This window comes from Taudactylus pleione, unplaced genomic scaffold (assembly GCF_031769625.1).
Source record: "Taudactylus pleione unplaced genomic scaffold, aTauple2 ptg000113l, whole genome shotgun sequence".
NCBI lineage: Eukaryota > Metazoa > Chordata > Amphibia > Anura > Myobatrachidae > Taudactylus > Taudactylus pleione.
The window spans coordinates 13,887,501-13,907,336 of record NW_028284515.1 but is presented as its reverse complement, the minus strand read 5'-3'; the positions used below and the strand labels follow the sequence as shown (position 1 = coordinate 13,907,336).

Here is a 19,836-nt window from a genome sequence, read left to right as displayed (position 1 = left end):
GCTGTATGTATTTTAATAAAACTAGTTGCAGAGCTAGAACTGTTCTCCATACACTAAAGGTCCTTATTCGGTGGGGCAGTACCATAAACATTGGTCACCTCAACGTATTTAGCGTGGGACACCATGATCATGTCTTTGTAAATATGTACCTGGTTTCACTGTCTTTATATTTTAAAATATTAAAGCAAAATAAGTTCTATTAATAATGGGCATTAAAATTGGGTCACAAAGCTGATTACTAAATACAAATAAACTGGTTCCTGCCCTAATGTCTATATATGTTCACTTCTGTCTATAAAGGGGGAACTGGTTTATTCTATGGTCACCTACCAGGAGCTTAGCCAGAAGGGGACACAGATGAACAGTTCCATGCTATAGACTGGATGGGGTGATGGCCCGTACTGTCATAGCTGTGGGGCATCAGTCGGTGGAAGCAGCTGATTAGCACCAAGGTCTTTGTGTACCCGCCATTACAAATTGGTTTTGTCTGCAGGTGCGTGACTATTTCTCCTGGGCTGCAGAGATGACTCGTGAGATGAAGGCTGAAGAATCCATACGAGGTGTCTTAGCAAGCAGTGAGAAACTAACAGCTCACCAGGATCTGAGGCAGAATATAGATGCCCACCAGGAGAATTACAATAGAACTGTGGCCATTGGGCAATCTCTTCTACAGGAGGGGAACATCCCCCCAGTACAGGTGCGTGTGCTGTATGTACAGTGGATTAATGTATAAATTACATATATACATCTTATTGTGTACAGGAGATAAAGCTTCGTAAATTAATAAACTTTTTGAAGATAAAGGAGTCTGTGCAGAGTATAAACGCTCACCCCAAATTGTAAGTGTAAAAAACCTGCAATTGCGAGCATATGCAAAGTGACAAATATAGGCAGTAGCGTGCAGACCTGAAAGTGAGGAATATAACCAGTAGCGTGCAGACCTGCAAGTGAGGAATATTACCAGTAGCGTGCAGACCTGCAAGTGAGGAATATAACCAGTAGCGTGCAGACCTGCAAGTGACGAATATATAACCAGTAGCGTGCAGACCTGCAAGTGATGAATATAACCAGTAGCGTGCAGACCTGCAAGTGAGGAATATAACCAGTAGCGTGCAGACCTGCAAGTGAGGAATATAACCAGTAGCGTGCAGACCTGCAAGTGAGGAATATAACCAGTAGCGTGCAGACCTGCAAGTGAGGAATATAACCAGTAGCGTGCAGACCTGCAAGTGATGAATATAACCAGTAGCGTGCAGACCTGCAAGTGATGAATATAACCAGTAGCGTGCAGACCTGCAAGTGAGAAATATAACCAGTAGCGTGCAGACCTGCAAGTGAGTAATATAACCAGTAGCGTGCAGACCTGCAAGTGATGAATATAACCAGTAGCGTGCAGACCTGCAAGTGAGGAATATAACCAGTAGCGTGCAGACCTGCAAGTGAGTAATATAACCAGTAGCGTGCAGACCTGCAAGTGACAAATATAGGCAGTAGCGTGCAGACCTGCAAGTGAGGAATATAACCAGTAGCGTGCAGACCTGCAAGTGAGGAATATAAACAGTAGCGTGCAGACCTGCAAGTGAGTAATATAACCAGTAGCGTGCAGACCTGCAAGTGACGAATATATAACCAGTAGCATGCAGACCTGCAAGTGACAAATATAGGCAGTAGCGTGCAGACCTGCAAGTGAGGAATATAACCAGTAGCGTGCAGAGACTTGCAAGTGACAAATATAGGCAGTAGCGTGCAGACCTGCAAATGAGGAATATAACCAGTAGCGTGCAGACCTGCAAGTGAGGAATATAACCAGTAGCGTGCAGACCTGCAAGTGACAAATATAGGCAGTAGCGTGCAGACCTGCAAGTGAGGAATATAACCAGTAGCGTGCAGACCTGCAAGTGAGAAATATAACCAGTAGCGTGCAGACCTGCAAGTGACAAATATAGGCAGTAGCGTGCAGACCTGCAAGTGAGGAATATAACCAGTAGCGTGCAGACCTGCAAGTGAGAAATATAACCAGTAGCGTGCAGACCTGCAAGTGAGGAATATAACCAGTAGCGTGCAGACCTGCAACTGAGGAATATAACCAGTAGCGTGCAGACCTGCAAGTGAGAAATATAACCAGTAGCGTGCAGACCTGCAAGTGACAAATATAGGCAGTAGCGTGCAGACCTGCAAGTGAGGAATATAACCAGTAGCGTGCAGACCTGCAAGTGAGAAATATAACCAGTAGCGTGGAGACCTGCAAGTGAGGAATATAACCAGTAGCGTGCAGACCTGCAACTGAGGAATATAACCAGTAGCGTGCAGACCTGCAAGTGAGGAATATAACCAGTAGCGTGCAGACCTGCACCAATAACATATGATTCAGCTTTATTTCCAGCATACTTCACATGCACATGTTTTTAAAGGTTTGTTTTACTTCCGAAACATGCATTTGCTATTATGCTTCAATAAAACTGAAAAATCCTCTCTGATACATCAGATACAAATCTCCATCTTGTATGGGGGAAAAATTGATAAAACACACACAATAAAACCCATAATTTATGCAACAGCACCGAAGAAAAGCACCTGTCAGCGGTGATTAACCAATCAGCCAATCACAAGTGGTTCGCTAGTGCTGGCCGCCATCATCATTATCAGAATGTATACGTACCTGTCCTCAACCACCTGCTTCTCATACCACTTGAAAAGGTGTTTATGCTTTTGTGTGCCAGTCTGCATCTGTTCGCAATGGCACAAGCACACTGCGAACTGGAGATTCTACTTCTCATGTAACTAGCTCCTCCTTAGAAGATAAAATCTAGAATCTGATTGGTTGCTATGGGCAACGTCTCCACTTCTAAAAACTCTCACTTTAGTAAATGTACCTCTTACTGTACGCAGCCTATGTTACACAGACCATTACCTTCCAGGTCCTGCCTCTCTATGCAAGAAGTTACTAAAAGGATCCCTCTCCGGAAAAAAAAATGCAGAATTGTAGCACCTCTAATTTATTGACTGGTGTTTTTAATTTATTGATTTGTGTTTTTAATTTATTGATTGGTGTTTTTTGGTTAGTTTAAGTTAGGAACTTCTGGACAGTGCAGAGTAGGGCAGCTGTTTATGGTGTATCTAACCACCCGTGAGTACAAGTCCTGACAGTAGTTCTGTATTGTCAACTGTTTTTTTTTCCATGAAACCCTCTTTTAAACTAAATTGACCAAAGGCATTTCTGTGACTATGGAGAAACTTTGCGCTCACTACCTGCTCGTAACCATGAAGATTTGTCAAAACATATTTAATTTTTACAATAGAAGTATGGTGAATAAGTATGATGGCCACAAACACAGTAATATGGGTGACAATATTGGCGCCTGTATGACCTTGAAATTGCTTGACTTTGATCTATCCATCCAAATCTGACTCTGCAATTTTCAGGCAAGCTTAAAATGACTGCTTGTGGCTTATGGGATTCGGCCACTCGAACAAAAAGTGGCATGCCAAACGAGTATAACTAATTTGGGAACTGATCCTTGTTGGCAGATTGGTCCATGTGTTGCCAATATTATTTTTAAAATAAGACTAATATTTTATGTATCTGGACGTGTATATGAAGGTAAATTGATTAGTCTTGAAAGGTAAAACTAATTTAAAGCTAAGATGTACATGTGTTGATGTTTTTTAGATCCGTGAAAAGCTTCAGGCTCTTGTTGAAGAGAACAAGAAACTTTACCAGCATTGGGAACTGAAGAGAAAGTTGCTGGAACAGGTCCACCAAGAACAAGTATTCTACAGAGATATTGATCACATAGAGAAGATCCTGAATGCACAAGAGGTTAGTGGTCAGCTGCGTTATACTACATAGAACATAAGGTGGAGCAACAGCTGGAGAAGAGTAGACTATTGTTTGCGTTCTGTAGCTGGTAGAACATATCTGTCTTTGGCAATAAATGCAGTTATTTTATTTTACGCCTACTGGTAAAAACCATTGTGAGCAAAGTCTAGTACTTTGTTGATTTGTTTCTTCTCATTTATTCAAGTGATCTGTAGCGATCAAAGTTAGCTCAGACAAATGCATCGGGAAGCACGGTGGCACCGTGGTTGGCATTAGTGTATAATGAGTTTGAATCCCAGTCGGGGTTTAATCTGCATGGAGTTTATATGTTCTACTCATATTTGCGTGTTTTTTCCACGGGTGCGCCAGTTTCTGCCTACAATCCAAAAATGACCCTCTGGTAGGTTTATTGGCTGCTGACTAAAATGGACCAAAGTATGTGTGCGGACTTGCTAGAGTGCCAAGAGCGGTGGAGCAGGAGCAACCGTCCCCTCTTCTCTACCTACTACAGCTGACCACAGATGTATAGCAACTTAGCTGAAGCAGCCCATCGGGCTATGAGAGAGCAGAGATTGCTGCAGCAGACTTCTCTCAGTCACCGCCCGATGTTCCGTTGCAGCTACGCTGCTATACAGGTGTGGCCAGCAGTAGTGTGATAGAGGGGAGGTTACAGATGGGGGCGGTCACACTGATTGCCCCCTCCCCTGGAACCGCCCCCTTATGCTAAGCACGCACATGAATAGCAGTTCTCGAATTTTGGGGGGAAGGGTGTGGCCACACCAGCCCGAGTTTTTACCCCCTCCCCCTTCCAGTACATGTACGGCCATAAATCATAAGTATTACATTTGTATTTTTTATTTTCCTCACAAAAATAAGACAGTTTTTCTACTCTTACATATTTAGGGAGACATTGGGGCTAATAGTGTAGGTGGTGTACAAGCCCACGTGGCACTGGCCACACCCACACTTCACTGGTCTCAGCTCCTCCACTTTTTACAATAGGCCCTAATAATTTGCAGCCCCAGGCCCTTTATTGTATCCAATGTGCAGGATCCCAGGGCCATAACTAGGGCTGTGCGAGTGGTGACACTGCAGAGAGCGCAGAGCTCTGTGGGCGGCACCGCCACTCACCCACAACTCCAGCATCTGGCCAGAATCCTGAAGCAGTGCCGCCTGGAGCATCCTTAGGACACTTCAAACATGCACACCACTGCCCTTACAGCCCCCCAGAGCTTCCTGAGGATGCTCCAGGCATTACTGTAATTCCCGGCGTTTATGGCCCTGCCCCCTCCATATGAGGTCACACAAAGGGGCGTGTCCGCTTCCTGTCAGCTATATCTAAACTCTGTTGCAGCAGCAGGTGCACAACATAGTTAGTGGAGGCCAAAGAGGGTATTTAAAAGTTATGTTAATGGTGGGCTCATTTATCAACAAGTTTTATCATACGAGTGTTAAAACTCCTTGCGTATGATAATGGTGCTTCAGCCAATCGGGTCCTAGCTGTCATCTGTTTGAAAAATGACAGTTGGGAGCTGATTGGCTTGAGCACCATTTATCCCCCCCAATCCACCTTAAGGGTGCCTAACCCTAACATCCCCCCCTAGTGCCTAACTCTAACCCCTCCGTAAGCGCCTAAACCTAACCCCCCCGTCCCCGCAGCCTAAACGTAACCCTCCCAGGGGGGTGCCTAACTCTAACCTCCCCCCCGTGGGTGCCTGACCCCCCCTTCCCCTAGCCTAACCCTAACCCTCCCGGGGTGGTGTCTAAACCTAAGAGCCCCTAACCTAACCCTCCCCCTGTCCGCGCCCGCCGCCCAGCTTACCTTCGTTTGGTATGCCGGGCGTCGGGCTCCCAGCGTAGGGATAATGATAGGCGTCGGGATTTCTACGCTTATCATTAGTCCCCTATCGGGATTGCACAGCCGGGAAGCCGGCAGTCGGCATTTCGACCGTCGACTTCCTGACTGCATACCGTGCTCAACCAAGGATGTCTCTAATACCTGTTGAGGAGCCTTGAGGACCACGTCTAGGAAAGCGATACATAGGATCCCTCCCTGTCCATGGGCGCTTGCAAATACAAGGTCTGGTGACCGCTTATGTGCATTAGAGCGGCCGGGTCCCAAATCCAGAAGTAAAGTGATCATTTTACTTCTAATACATTGCAGGGACAAGAACCCTGTATCTGCATGTGATTATTCATACGTCCCGGCATTCCTTAAGTTTTTATTGCGTTAATAATCAGCGATAAGTCTCAATTATTAATAAATATGCCCTGTAATAATAGTCCGTTTTTGAGAGGCATATACTCAGCACTTCTGATCCGCACCCCCTGACACTGGTGCCCTCTGGTCTCCTATTTCAGGCTCCTGTACATGCATATATCCCAGTGCCAGTTGTGTGAAAGTGTCACTTGTGATTGTCCTGTTGATAGATAAGACTGAAGTGAATGTTTGCATTAGAAGTTGCACAAGCGGGTAGCTTTTAAGTCCGCTCTGGTTAGTGTCTATTTTGGGGAATTGGCTTCTCCTTTGTTGTGTCTGCTGGATGCTCTGCTATAAGAGACTGAAATCTGGAATAACTGATATCTTGCCTTTGATATCACACATATTACGCTATCAGAGAGTAAGACTAGCTTTGGAGAAGTCATGGAAATAACTTTTCAAACACCAGTCAATTTTCTGATCTTATTTTAACAATTGGCACAATTGTGTAGAAAGTATCACAAAATGAAAAAAGCAAAAATATATGGGGGTAAATGTAATAGGCTGCGGACTTCAAGCACTGGTGAGTCCAGGGCAAGACTGCCCGATGTTTTAAAGGGTGTAGGTATTACCGCCGGCCGCATGGCAGCCCGACAAGGGTGAAGATCCCAATCGTCCCTAAGGTAAGTATTGCTAACCCAATTCCCCCCCCCTAACCCTCCCTTAGGGGTGCCTAACCCTAACCTCCCCCCGGGGGTGCCTAACCCTAACCCCTCCCCTTCCCCTAGCCTAAACCTAACCGTCCCGGGGCGTGCCTAACCCTAAGTCCCCCCGGGAGCCCTAAACCTAACCCTCCCCCTCCCGCCTCTGTCCGCGCCCGGCCCGGCGCCCAGCTTACCTTCGTTCAGTATGCCGGGCGTCGGTCTTCCGGTGTATGGTTAATGACAGGCGTCGAGTTTTCGACGCCTGTCATTAGTACCACGCTGGGATTAGAAAGTCTGCATTCAGACCGTCAGCTTCCAGACTACATCCTGTTTTAAAATAGTCATTGAAGAGGAAAAACCAGGTTGATTTTGCCTTTTTAAAGGACTGCTACTTTAGAACATTGGGCAGTCTTGCCCGGGACTCACCAATGCCTGCAGTTCACAGCCTGTTACATTTACCTCCGTGGTGTTTATTTATGGTTGATAAAATAACTAGTATTATTTTGTTGACCTATTTTATTGCAACTGTTTGCAGCTGGTGCATAATAGAGAAGTCTGTTTAGTGAACTGACAAGTTACTCTTATAAGGGATGAGTATGAGAAGTCCAGAATTATTGAGGCTACACGACAGTGAATTCTAAAATCAAAACATGCTCATTTAGATGTATTTTATTAATGCAGTACAGACAAACAGGCCAAAATCCTGAAAGAAGCCAACATTTCGGGGTTCAAAACCCTTCTTCAAGTGTAGCAAGATGTACAAGTGTTATAGAGAGGTGCATGACTAAATGAGGAGTACCATATGTGTATATAATAACTCTAGCATTGCATACCATATTTGCATCTATAACAGTGTTGGCTAACCTTGACACTCCAGCTGTTGTGGAACTATATATCCCAGCATGCCCTGCCACAGTTTTAGCATGCCCTAATAGCAAAACTGTAGCAGTGCATGCTGGGTTATGTAGTTCCATAACAGCTGGAGTGTCAAGGTTAGCCAACACTGATCTATAACATATGGGCTTCTAGGTATTACTATGTGTTATATGGACATTGTCCAATAATACACAAATTGCAATTTAATGTATATAGGGGATGTAGTCAGGATACCGGCGGGCGCTATCCTGGCCACTGAAATCCCGACACTGAAGGCCCAACATGGGACTAAAGATAGGTGTTGAAATCACGATGCCTATCTTTAGCCCCACGCCGAAATCCTGACACGCGGCATACCGAACGAAGGTAAGCTGGGAGTCTTGGGTTCTAGCCACGGAGGGGGGAGGGTTAGCTCTAGGAACCCCCGGGGGGACTTAGGGCTAGGAAACCCCCCGGGAGGGTTAAGGTTAGACTAGGGAAAGGGGGGATTAGGGTTAGGCACTCGGGGGGAGGTTAGGGTTAGGCACCTCCCCGGGAGGGTTAGGTTTAGGGTGCGGGAAGGGGGGGTTAGGTTTAGGCACCAATGGGTGAGGTTAGGGTTAGGCACTAAGGGTGGAGGTTAGGGTTAGGCACCACTAAGGGAGGGTTTGGGTAGAGGGAGAAGAGGGTTAGGGTACTTACCACGCCCCGTCGGGATTTCGAACCGTCGGTCTTCTGCTGTCGGTATTTGATCCGGTGGCTATTCAGCAGCAGTTTACATACCAATTCCGTATTTAGTGGATACAAACATATTTCACAAGAATACAGCGACTAGTGACATCAGTGAGGCACTTTGTGCCCCGTGCCTCATTAATGTTGCTCGTTCCTTATAAATTAGTAGCCATAAAATAGCTGCCTCTGTTGTGTGCAGCCGACAGGTTCTCTTAAACACCAGCACCTATGTGGCTTAGTACCGTATATACTCGAGTATAAGCCGACCCGAATATAAGCCGAGGTACCTACTTTTACCCCCAAAAACTGGGAAAACTTATTGACTCGAGTATAAGCCTAGTGTGGGAAATGGCAGCAGCTGGTAGTGCCCCCAGTAGTAATTCCCCCTGGTTGTGCCCCCAGTAGTAATCCCTCCTGGTAGTGCACCCAGTGGTAATCCCCCCTTTCAGTGCCTCCAGCAGTAATCCCCCCCTGGTAGTACCCCCAGTGGTGATCCCCCCTTTTAGTGCCCCCTGTAGTAATCCCCCCCTGGTAGTGCCCCCTGTAGTAATCCTCCCCTGGTAGTTCCCCCAGTGGTAATCCCCCCTTTTAGTGCCCCTGGTAGTGCCCCCTGTAGTAATCGCCCCCTGGTAGTGCCCCCTGTAGTCCCCCCCCCCCAGTAGAGAGAGATGTGATCAGAATAAAAAAAAAAAAAATCACTTACCTGAAACTCCCGCTCCTGGTCCCGCCGCTATCCGCTCCTCCAAACGCTTTGCATGGGAGAGACGTCGTCATGACGACGTGTCTCCCACTACCCACTGCGGGAGCCGGAAGATGGCTCCCGCAGTGGGAGCAGCAGCAGCCTAGTGTGTCAGACTCTCAGCGGTTGCTGATTACAGCAAACACGCAGCTGCCGGCTCCGGCGGCTGTGTGTTTGTGCTGTGTAGCGCTGACCGAACTCCGTCCGGTCAGCGCTACACTTCACTGGAGTATAAGCCGAGGGGGTACTTTTTCAGCACAAAAAATGTGCTGAAAAAGTCGGTTTATACTCGAGTATATACGGTACATCTCCTCCATTGTATTGCCTGAGCTGGGCAACAGTACTAAGCCTTGGAAAGTGATAAAGTGGAGAGAGATAATGCACCAACCAATCAGCTCCTAACTGTCATTTTACCGGCTGTGTTTGAAAAATGGCAGTTAGGAGCTGTTTGGTTGGTACTTTATCTCTCTCTGCTGTATCTTTCTCCAAGGCTCAGTACATCTTCCCCCAATGTGCCTAGTCATTCTGCTCCTGCTTCTGTTCTCATCATTTGCACACCCTGTGGGGACTGGTCAGGATTCCATAAGTCCACCACGTGCCCTCTCCTGCCCCGTCATTCAGTTGGAGCAATCTGTATTATTCAGTCCCATGAGATGAATGCAGAGGTCATAGGACTTTCAACATAACAAGGGCTAGAAATACTGCAGAACTCTGGTTTGCAGGCTTGCCAAAACTGTCATTTGCTCTTGCTGAGTCACCCAAGTCCTAAGGTGATTACTAAAGTGATCTAGTAACTTTAATTTTCACTTGTGATCGTGGTTAATCCCAGGAAGTAAACACTTCTGTTGAAAGCTTGTTTTTAAAATGCTTTCTGTCTGTCCTAACCAAATGTCAGTATTGACGTAGTTGTGTGCACCTGATCTGGCAGGCCGAGCAAATTTTCATTTTGTAAGTCAGAAGTTGTTTACAATCGCTTGTCGCAGTAGCAGCTTGTCAGGATGTTACAAGCCGTCCTCCTGTTCCAGCCTCACACATGTTGTACATCGGGATTTCTGTATCAATAATGCATTAATGACTAATATGTATGCTCAAGTAATCTAACAGTAACGACTTTCTGACAGACTAGGTGGGAACTATTAGATGCTGCCAAGTTGGCATAGTACATAGGACTGAAGGAAGCTTCATCAAGTGGTGTTATAAAGTCACTTAATTTATTTATTTAGTATGTGTTAGTGTTATTTTTAGTAAATAGATTATAGCAGCCTATTTTCCGATTAAACCACTGTAAAATAAAGCTTATTTACGGCTTTGTTCAATTTATCTCATATTTCTATTTATTAAGCTTACTGCCATCCCCCATAGATCAAGTAATTTAGAAAGTGGCGAAATGCGATGGTATGCCTAAAACAGACAGTGAGGAACTGCAAAGCCAGAGAGGCTTTGCTGGATTCCCGCTGGGTTACACAGCTATCCGCATGCACAGACGTCAGATATACGCCTTAGCACTTCACGTTAACCTCTTGCTGTCAGCGTTAGACAAAATGTTTGGAGTTCCACAAGCAAGGCAAATACAGCTGGTGATCGCCGGGCAGATGTAAATTGATGAATACCAGCGGTATCCAAATAAGCATGGATACAAAATGAAAGTAGTGATGATTGCGGATTAAATTGATAGATACATTGATTACTTTAAGCCATTCAGAGCTGGTGCTGAGTGATCCACTCGCTTGAGTTCTCCAGTCATGCTAAAGAAGACATTTCTCAAATCTTTGCTGAGAGGTTTTAAAGGGCCAGTTACACTCTAAAATATTTTCTATTGGCATTTGGCTAATTGCAACAAAAAATAATGCATTTATAATAATGTAAATTTTGCAGGACTTTTTTTTTTTTTAAATCTTATACATGTCCAAGTGAGGGTAAAGTCAAAGGGAAAATATTTCTTAATTAACTGTGGAAGTAGATAATCTGGCCATACATCTGCAACTTATTGGGGTAATCCCCAATTCTGCCGATGCCTGAGTCAGGTAATTGGCAAAATCCAACATGTTGGACAATCTTTATTCGCCGATTACGACCCACAAACGATCGGGATCGGCAAATCCGGGATTTTTAACATTGTACTTTTACCAATGCCCTGAGAAATCGCCAGTCATCGGATCGCCGATCATCGGATCGGCATCGGGGAATCTGGAATTGGCCGCTAGGTGTATGGCTCGCATAAGAACAAACATTGGTGGTTCACAGTAAACTATTGAAGGGCCTGGACCGAACAACCTTTATATACGTTTGTAAGAACAAGTGCACAAGAAAACTGGTGTTGATGTATACAATTTATAATGGTAGCTAGCCCATGTTTCTATGTTGTAAGTGTCGCTGTAACCAGACACCATAACCATTGTAAATCTAGTTCAGCTTAGATATCATAGATGCCAAAAGTAACACAAAAGTCAGACGGATCTGTTTGACCTTTGGCTGGAGCTGCCATGCATAATGGTAACATAATGACCTCTAAATAAGTAGACATTTCAAGGTGCCTGTTACCATTGCACGCTTTGAGAAACCTCAGCCTCTGCTACCATTCTCATGTCATTTGCAAAGAGGTTGTCACTTGTCACCATAGGTGGGAATGTACTAAACATGCTGGTCCTGATATCCTGTACAATAAAGATGAAGCTTTGCTAGCCATGTTATATTGGCTGTAGGAGAATACATACTCTAGCACCCTTTAACCTGTGGGGCTAGAATTTCAATGCTTATATGTTAAAATAGAAATCACAGATCTGAAGTATATATATGTCTTGTAATTATGGGAACATTAGGGAAGTAATTAGTCTTTTGAAAAGATGAATCTGCATTTTGTGTGGAATATCATGGTAACACTATACTTACTTACACTATACTTGTTACCCAACATGTCACACAAACTGGCCATGATCAACAATTACATAGACACATAACACTTTGGGGTAAATTTACTAAAGTGAGAGTTTTTAGAAGTGGAGATGTTGCCCATAGCAACCAATCAGATGCCAGATATTATCTTCTAGAAGGTGCAAGTTAAATGTTAAGTAGAATCTGATTGGCAACCTCTCCATTGCTAATAACTCTCACTTTAGTAAATATACCCCTTTGTGTCATATAACACAAAGCTGGGAACTGCTATCAACAGCCACAATAAGGAAAATAATACTATGCAGGTGATCATTATTGAGAACCAGGAACATTGTCATGAACAATAATATAATCAAGTACAAATCTCCATAATCTAACACCATCCCTGGAAATAAGCTCAGCAGGTGCATCTGAAACGGTCAGATGCAATTCGGTCTACATGGACCTTTAATCACTACTGTGACTGTCACTATCGTAACATGTGTACTGAATGCATTTATAATGTGATTTCTCTGTATTGCAGAATAAATATGAATAAATAGATATGAATATAGCAATCATTCTATTTAAAAACACAGAATAAAACTTATTGCATTGAACAATGATTTCAAAGGACAAATCTTTAAAATCTGGGACTGTCCTTGAAAATTAAAGACTTGTCTTAGATGTATATGAGTGGTATGGTGGCACAGTAGTTAGTAGTACTGGTGCTTTGCATTTGAGTCTGACCAGGATTGTGATGTTTATACTTTACTATTGTCTTCACAGCATCTCCCAACCTCCAGGCAGGTTAATTGGCAGGTTAGGGAAATTGGATTCTGACTAATACCCCTTTTACACCGGAGCTAAAACCCGGGTTTTTGAAGGGTTAACCCGGGCAGCTCCCTGGTGTAAAAGGGCAGAGGGTTGGATCGCTGGGTCGAGTGACCCGGCAATCCAACCCAGGTAACTAGCAGGGTTTAACACGGGCGTAGCCCGTGAAACCCTGCTATGGGAACAGCAGACTCCGGGTCACGATGACCTGGAGTGCGCTGCTAGCCGGCCGATTGGTCCGGCTTCAGTGGCGCTTGGAGATGACGTCATCTCCAAGCGATCACTTTCACTCTGCAAAAGCCGGGTCTATGCAGACCCGACTGCGGTGTGAGCGGCCGGCAAAATTCCGGGTCTGATCCGGATAGGAACTTTGTTCCAACTCCGGGTCAGACCCGGAATTTAGGTGGAAAAGGGGTATAATTTAGCACTAGTAATTGTGCACTGATTGTGCACTTGTGTTAGGAAAGTTGAGTACTGTAGTAAGCACCACTGGGCCCGGGGAAGAGACACTGATGGTCGGACCCCGAAAGATCTCACATATAACTGTCACTATGACACGCACACAGCATCAATTAATAAAGTAAAAGGTTCGTTCATTAGTGTTAATTTTATGACACGGTGCAGACCGTAACGCTACCCTGTGTGTCAGCAGCATTCAGAAAAGCTGAGTTAACAGACTGAACATTCATGGGGGGAATTAGTTTCTCATTTGTCCTATAAGCCAATGTGACAGCTTGGGCACTGGGCCAGTTTCTTAGGTTACATCCCAGCTCTTTAAAGCTGCAGCCCCAAGTAACATATTTTGTAACAAGAGCATTTAGCATCCTGTCTACAGTAGCCATGAGTTTCTCATGCTGTGTTAATAATGAAATACTCTTCTGTTCCTTGTGCATTTGTCATTTCATCCAAATTATTTCCAAAATATTTGTTATCGTGCTACTATTTAAATTGGAAATATACAGTTTAATAAGGCTAATTCTTCTGTTTATTAAATAAGGCCACATTATTGCCACTCTATTAGTTCCACTGATTTGCATTGTCATACGCGTCTTTCTGGTTACTGCCGAGAGAGTAGATTCAGCTGCCTAGAGAGCCCAGAATCTGTATAGATATCTGTTGTGCATTATTATAAAGTGGGGAGTGAAAGGGACCATTGCTCCTCCAAGATAGCACACACTGCACAATTATATAGTATGCTCTGTTTTATGAGAATGTTTCCATATTATCATTATTCGCACACATTTCTATAAAACATTGTTACAGAATATTTTACATATTAGTACTTTTAGAGATGGGCAAAAAATACAGTGAGAAAGTGTCAGCGCATGCGCTGCCGACACAACCCCCCTGCGCACGATCACTCCCCCCCCCCCCGGTGCCCCCTTCCCTTCCTGCGATCCCCAAATCCCCCCCCCCTCCCTCCCTCCGCGCAGCTTACACTTACCTCGGTGATCGGTGCTCTGGTGAGATCCTCCCTCTGGAGCTCCGGTCAGCTGGTCTCCTGCACTGCTCTTTGCTTCAAACAGAGATGCCGGCATAGAGAAGTTGACCCGGAAACCAGCTGACCGGAGCACCGATCACTGGTCCCTGGATGCAGGTAAGCGTTCGGGGTTTTTTTTAACAATTTTTTTTTCAACTGATCAGCTTGTGGTCATTCAGAAGATGGCATTATTATCACAGGGCTTTCCCACTTCTTTTTTTACAATTTATTTTTAGTATATTTCAGGCAGATCAAATTTCCCATTAAAAGTATGGGAAATGCAATCTGCTTACTAAAAATATGTAAATTGAAGGAAATATGTGAATTTTAACGAAAACTACTCCAAATGCCCTTTAATACATTTATGTGATAAAAAAATGTAAAGAAGTGTGTTTTCACACCCCGTTCACTTTATTTTAGTAAGTACTAATAATATTGATAAATAGGGCCCATTATGTCCTACTTACCTATTTCTTAAATGTTTCCTCCAGGAGGACTGTGGCATTGTAAGGCTGTATAGCAGTAGCGTGTATGGGGTGTAGATGTGGGGGCATGCAGTCACAAATCACATAATCGTGGCCCTATCGCCTGTAACATTGTCATGTGAGAGGCAGGGCAACGATGACAAGCCTCCAGATGACCAACTTTACTGGGGAAGTGGATGGGATCTGGGAGGCTGGTCTTCTTTCATGTGAGTCCAGGAGAGCTTGACAAAATTCAAGAGTCTCCAGGACATTCCTAGGCAAGTATGATTTGGGTGAGCATGCAAGTATAACATTACTGTACCAGGGTCTGCATATCAGTTTTAACAAATTAAAGTCCAATCTCTTTTATATGAGACATAAATCATTCAGCTCCTAAGATGTAATAGTAACTGGGCAATAAACAATAGAAAATCCACCTCTAACACCAATGTCACTGTGTGCCCTGTGCGCACAGACTGCTATGTAACCTATCCTATTCACCCACCACTCCCACCAATGTCACTGTGTGCCTGTGCACAGACTGCTATGTAGCGTATCCTACTCACCCACCTCTCACATCAATGTCACTGTGTGCCCTGTGCACAGACTGCTATGTAACCTCTCCTACTCATCCACCACTCACATCAATGTCACTGTCTGCCCTGTGCACAGACTGCTATGTAACCTCTCCTACTCACCCACCACTCACACCAATGTCTCTGTGTGCCCTGTGCACAGACTGTTATGTAGCCTATCCTATTCACCCACCACTCACACCATAGTCACTGTGTGCCCTGAGCACAAACTGCTATGTAGCCTCTCCTATTCACCCACCACTCACACCAATGTCACTGTGTGCCCTGTGCACAGACTGCTATGTAACCTCTCCTATTCACACACCATAGTCACTGTATGCCCTGTGCACAGACTGCTATGTAGCCTATCCTACTCACCCACCACTCACACCAATATCACTGTGTGCCCTGTGTACAGACTGCTATGTAACCTATCCTACTCACCCACCACTCACACCAATGTCACTGTGTGCCCTGTGCACAGACTGCTATGTAACCTCTCCTATTCACCCACCACTCACACCATAGTTACTGTGTGCCCTGTGCACAGACTGCTATGTAGCCTATCCTATTCACCCACCACTCACACCAATGTCACTGTGTGCCCTGTGCACAGACTGCTATGTAGCCTCTCCTATTCACCCACCACTCACACCAATGTCACTGTGTGCCCTGTGCACAGACTGCTATGTAGTCTATCCTATTCACCCACCACTCACCAATGTCACTGTGTGCTCTGTGCACAGACTGCTATGTAGCCGATCCTATTCAAATGAACGCAGGCACAAAGCTCCTCTCCCCCCCACCCCTTGCCGGCCAAACACATGGTGCCACACCTAACTCTTGCAGTGATGTCAAGGATACATTAATAAGTTATGCATATTTCATGAAAATTGGTACAGTAGTTTTTATGCCAGCTTGCAGCAGACAGAGACAATGTTCTTATTATATTGGTGTATATATGTATATGAAATAAATATATATATATATATATATATATATATATGTAAACAGGGTGATCAGGTCAGAGCGCCTTAAAGTGCTGGGAGTGCATTAAATGTAGATGACTGTTATAAATTCAGTTAAAAATAACAGTATAAAGTGCAAAGTACGATCAGAAATATATAAAAAAATATTTAATGTAAACACATAAACAACATGACTAAAAGATACAAGAATAACAACAATGGACATAAATGCATCGATACTGGATAAAATGCAAAGAATGGAATTTTCAGTAAAAAGTATAAGAATAGCTAGATGTCTTATCTTAGTTCAAGTATATATGAAGATATAGACAGGCAGGGTGTAGGCTCCCAACGCGTTTCGTCTCCAACTGACTACTTCAAGGGGAATATATATATATAGCACACTGGTTGGACCGGCACTCCGCCAAACTGGATAAATAGTACTTCAGTGCCCTCAGATAATAAATGTAGTAAACAGCATAGGAAGCGGCACTTGAAGATTTAAATGAAGTTATTTAATGTGTTCCTCACACATATGAAACCAACGTTTCGGGGCCACACTACCCTTTGTCAAGGTGAGTGGAAAGACAAGAAGAGCAACTACAGCAACACTTACCTTATAACCGGAGAAACCCACCAAAAGACAGTGTCCGGATGCCGCCCGGGACCCCACGTGACGCTGCCGGAGTCCCGCACTAAATACGTCATCACGCTAGGAGTCGTCGATCGCCTAGGCAACCTGGACGCCTGCGCTCAGACGCGACTCGTCCGTCTGAATGGAAACAAAGAATAGTGACATAGAGGCAAAGGATAAAGAGGACATTAAAAACCAACGCACCTATTGTGGCAGATAGGTCCTGAGAGTGTCAGAATAAACTGACAGTTGGAACTTTAGATTACTCCCAAATCCTATTTTTTTTTTTTTTTGCCCTGATTTGGCATGCAGCACCGAGTGACAGTTCTACCCATCCATGCCAAATTCCAGCTCGGTAACTCCAATAGCTTTTGAGGTGTAGACCCTTAAACACCATGTCCGCCCTCCCCCCCAGGAGCTCTCTATGGAAGAATGATGATTTTTCGATTCACCCTTAATATAAGGGGACTACTTTGCCCGTATAATATGTGTATTTGTACAGTATATAAATGTATTGCGCTATACTTTTATGTGTATATGTATATGTTTATATATATATATATATATATATATATATATATATGTGTGTGTGTATGTTAGGTATCTGATTGTTGTGTATGTGGTTGGGTGTTTAAGTCCCCTGTATGGCATGCTGAGCTATGTGACTTTTAAATACAGTGGTATTAACTAAAAGCTATTATTGACACGATGCAAATGCAGTACACTATTACTGATAGCTCACAAGATAAGTGTATGAATATGGAATAGGTGGTTTTATGTTCAAAGTACTTGCTTGGAGTGTTTTAAATTTAAGTGTAATTCATACTTGCCTACCCTCCCGATTTGGTCGGGAAACTCCCGAAAATCGGGTGCCGCTCCCGACCTCCCGGGAAGGCAGGCAATCCTCCCGGCCCCGGCGATGTGCCCGCACCCCCCCGCACTTTTAAGTAAAAGCCCCGGCAGCAGGGGGGCTGGTGACGCGATTCGCGCTGAATCGCGTCATCGTGACTCCGCCCCCAGCTGCACAATGCCATTAATCACGGCATTGTGCAGAGGGGGCGGAGCCACGATGACGCGATCGCACTGTCACGCCCCATGCTCCGCCCCCAACACTACGTAAGTTGCGGGGCCCCGCCCCCTTTAGCCATGTCACGCCCCCAGCCCTGTAAGCCCGACAGCTCCCTCCCGGAAGGAGGGAGCTAAATGTCGGCAAGCCTGGCGTAATTGCAAGCATAAATGTACAGTAAATATATAGATTTATATGTTTTGTTCAATTTAACTAAAAATTTTAAGTTAACACGTTGCTCTACTTTTGAACTAAGCATTTTTACGCTGCACGGGAAAAACACAAACGCTGTGTGACTGCAAACTATCTGTGTGATAGGGGTGAAACTTCCAGAACTGTTTTGGAATAGTCCAAGGTCAATGTTCCCCCACTCCCTTTTAACTCACGCAGTATTATTACTTTTTACAAGTACAGTCTCGTTATTTAATAGCCACACCTCGTATAATAGCTGATGTGAATAACTAAGATTTCTGCATTCTGGGCTGGTTCTGTGTCGGATGGATCACTTAGCACAGACACAAACGCCAAGTTTTTGAATACAGCGCATCTCTCATTAGCATAAGGTAGTTTGGGGGAGATGTATCAAACTTTGGAGAGTGCTAAAGTCGAGAGAGATAAAGGGGTCTATTTACTAAGCAGTGTTAGGAGACAGAGTGAAAAGTGATAAGGTGCCAGCCAATCAGCTCCTAACTGCCATCTCACAGGCTGTTTGAAAAATGACCGTTAGGAGCTGATTGGCCGGCACCTAATCACTTTTCACTCTGTCTCCTAACACTGCTTAGTAAATAGACCCCAAAGTACCAACCAATCATTTTCTAACTCATTTGTAAAACACAGCCTGTAAAATGACCTTTAGAAACTGCTTGGCTGGTACTTTCTCCTTCCACTTAATCTCTCACCAATGCTTGATACATTTCCCCCTCAATCTGGCTTCCATGGCTGTCGGCAACAACAAGCACTTTGTCTGCGTCAGTCCCTCTGTGTAAACAGAATGGCTGCTGCTTATTATTTTTTGCTTCACAGCAGTGTGCTGGGGAATAGTATGTGTATGTGTACACTTTATGATACAATAAAGCATACACAAACCTTTTACTTTGTGTTGTTCTGATATTTAGTGGTACTATAGGATCATTGTGGGTTGAATTGCATCATAAAAGACTTTGAGTTTGGAAAGCCTGGCTAGGGGTTGAGTATCATCTCTGCTTTCACTGTATTTGCACTAAGGTAACTGAGCTGCAGGGAGGGCATTGTACACTGCCACTGGAAACCATAAAGGACGGCTAAATATTCTCGTTTAGGTTGCAGCGTTAACTCTGTCAGCTCTGGAATGGATGACGCTGCTTTGCTGCAAAGGCTGGAAGAAATCCTGCACACGCTACTGTGTCGGCACTGAAGGTGTTAATTCATTTTCTGAAAGTGACATTATTTGTGCTTCATTTTTTTTTTTTTTATGCACTGAAGAAAATGGAAAACACATGTTGGATATTATTGAATCCTACCTTTTTGTTAAGTCATATTATCATTACTGCTGAATTCCACAGTGCCCTTACTTGGAAAGGATGTAGGAAATACTCTTAAGACGCGTGAACAGAAGCACCGCAGACATGCAAAGTCAAAAAAGTCAGATTAGGGTGAGGAAAGGCAGAGCAGCGAAACTCTTCCAGCTCCTCTTCTAGAGCCTCTGTGTTTTGTCCTGTGGTAGATGCAGGAGGTAGCTGACTGTCCTGCACTGACCAAGTCATCTAGAGGCATCTGCAGGTCTCACTGGACTTTCCAGCTCTTCTGTCTGCCGTGTCCCTTGCACATCAAAGCCAGATGAATTACTGTATGTGCCAGCACACGCTGCACCTAGCCCCTTTTTTCCTTTGTATTTCTTTATTTAAAGCATCTAGAC

At 44.4% G+C, this 19,836-nt stretch overlaps 1 protein-coding gene across 1 annotated transcript in view; it reads left to right on the top strand.

The window, feature by feature from the left end:
- Positions 1-19,836, top strand: part of SPTBN5 (spectrin beta, non-erythrocytic 5) — a 273,171-nt gene that overhangs the window by 107,197 nt on the left and 146,138 nt on the right. Inside the window, exons 32-33 of the mRNA XM_088471253.1 lie at positions 494-697; positions 3,671-3,820. Of these exons, the coding sequence (XP_088327379.1) occupies positions 494-697; positions 3,671-3,820 (354 nt within the window). The remainder of the gene's footprint in view (positions 1-493; positions 698-3,670; positions 3,821-19,836) is intronic.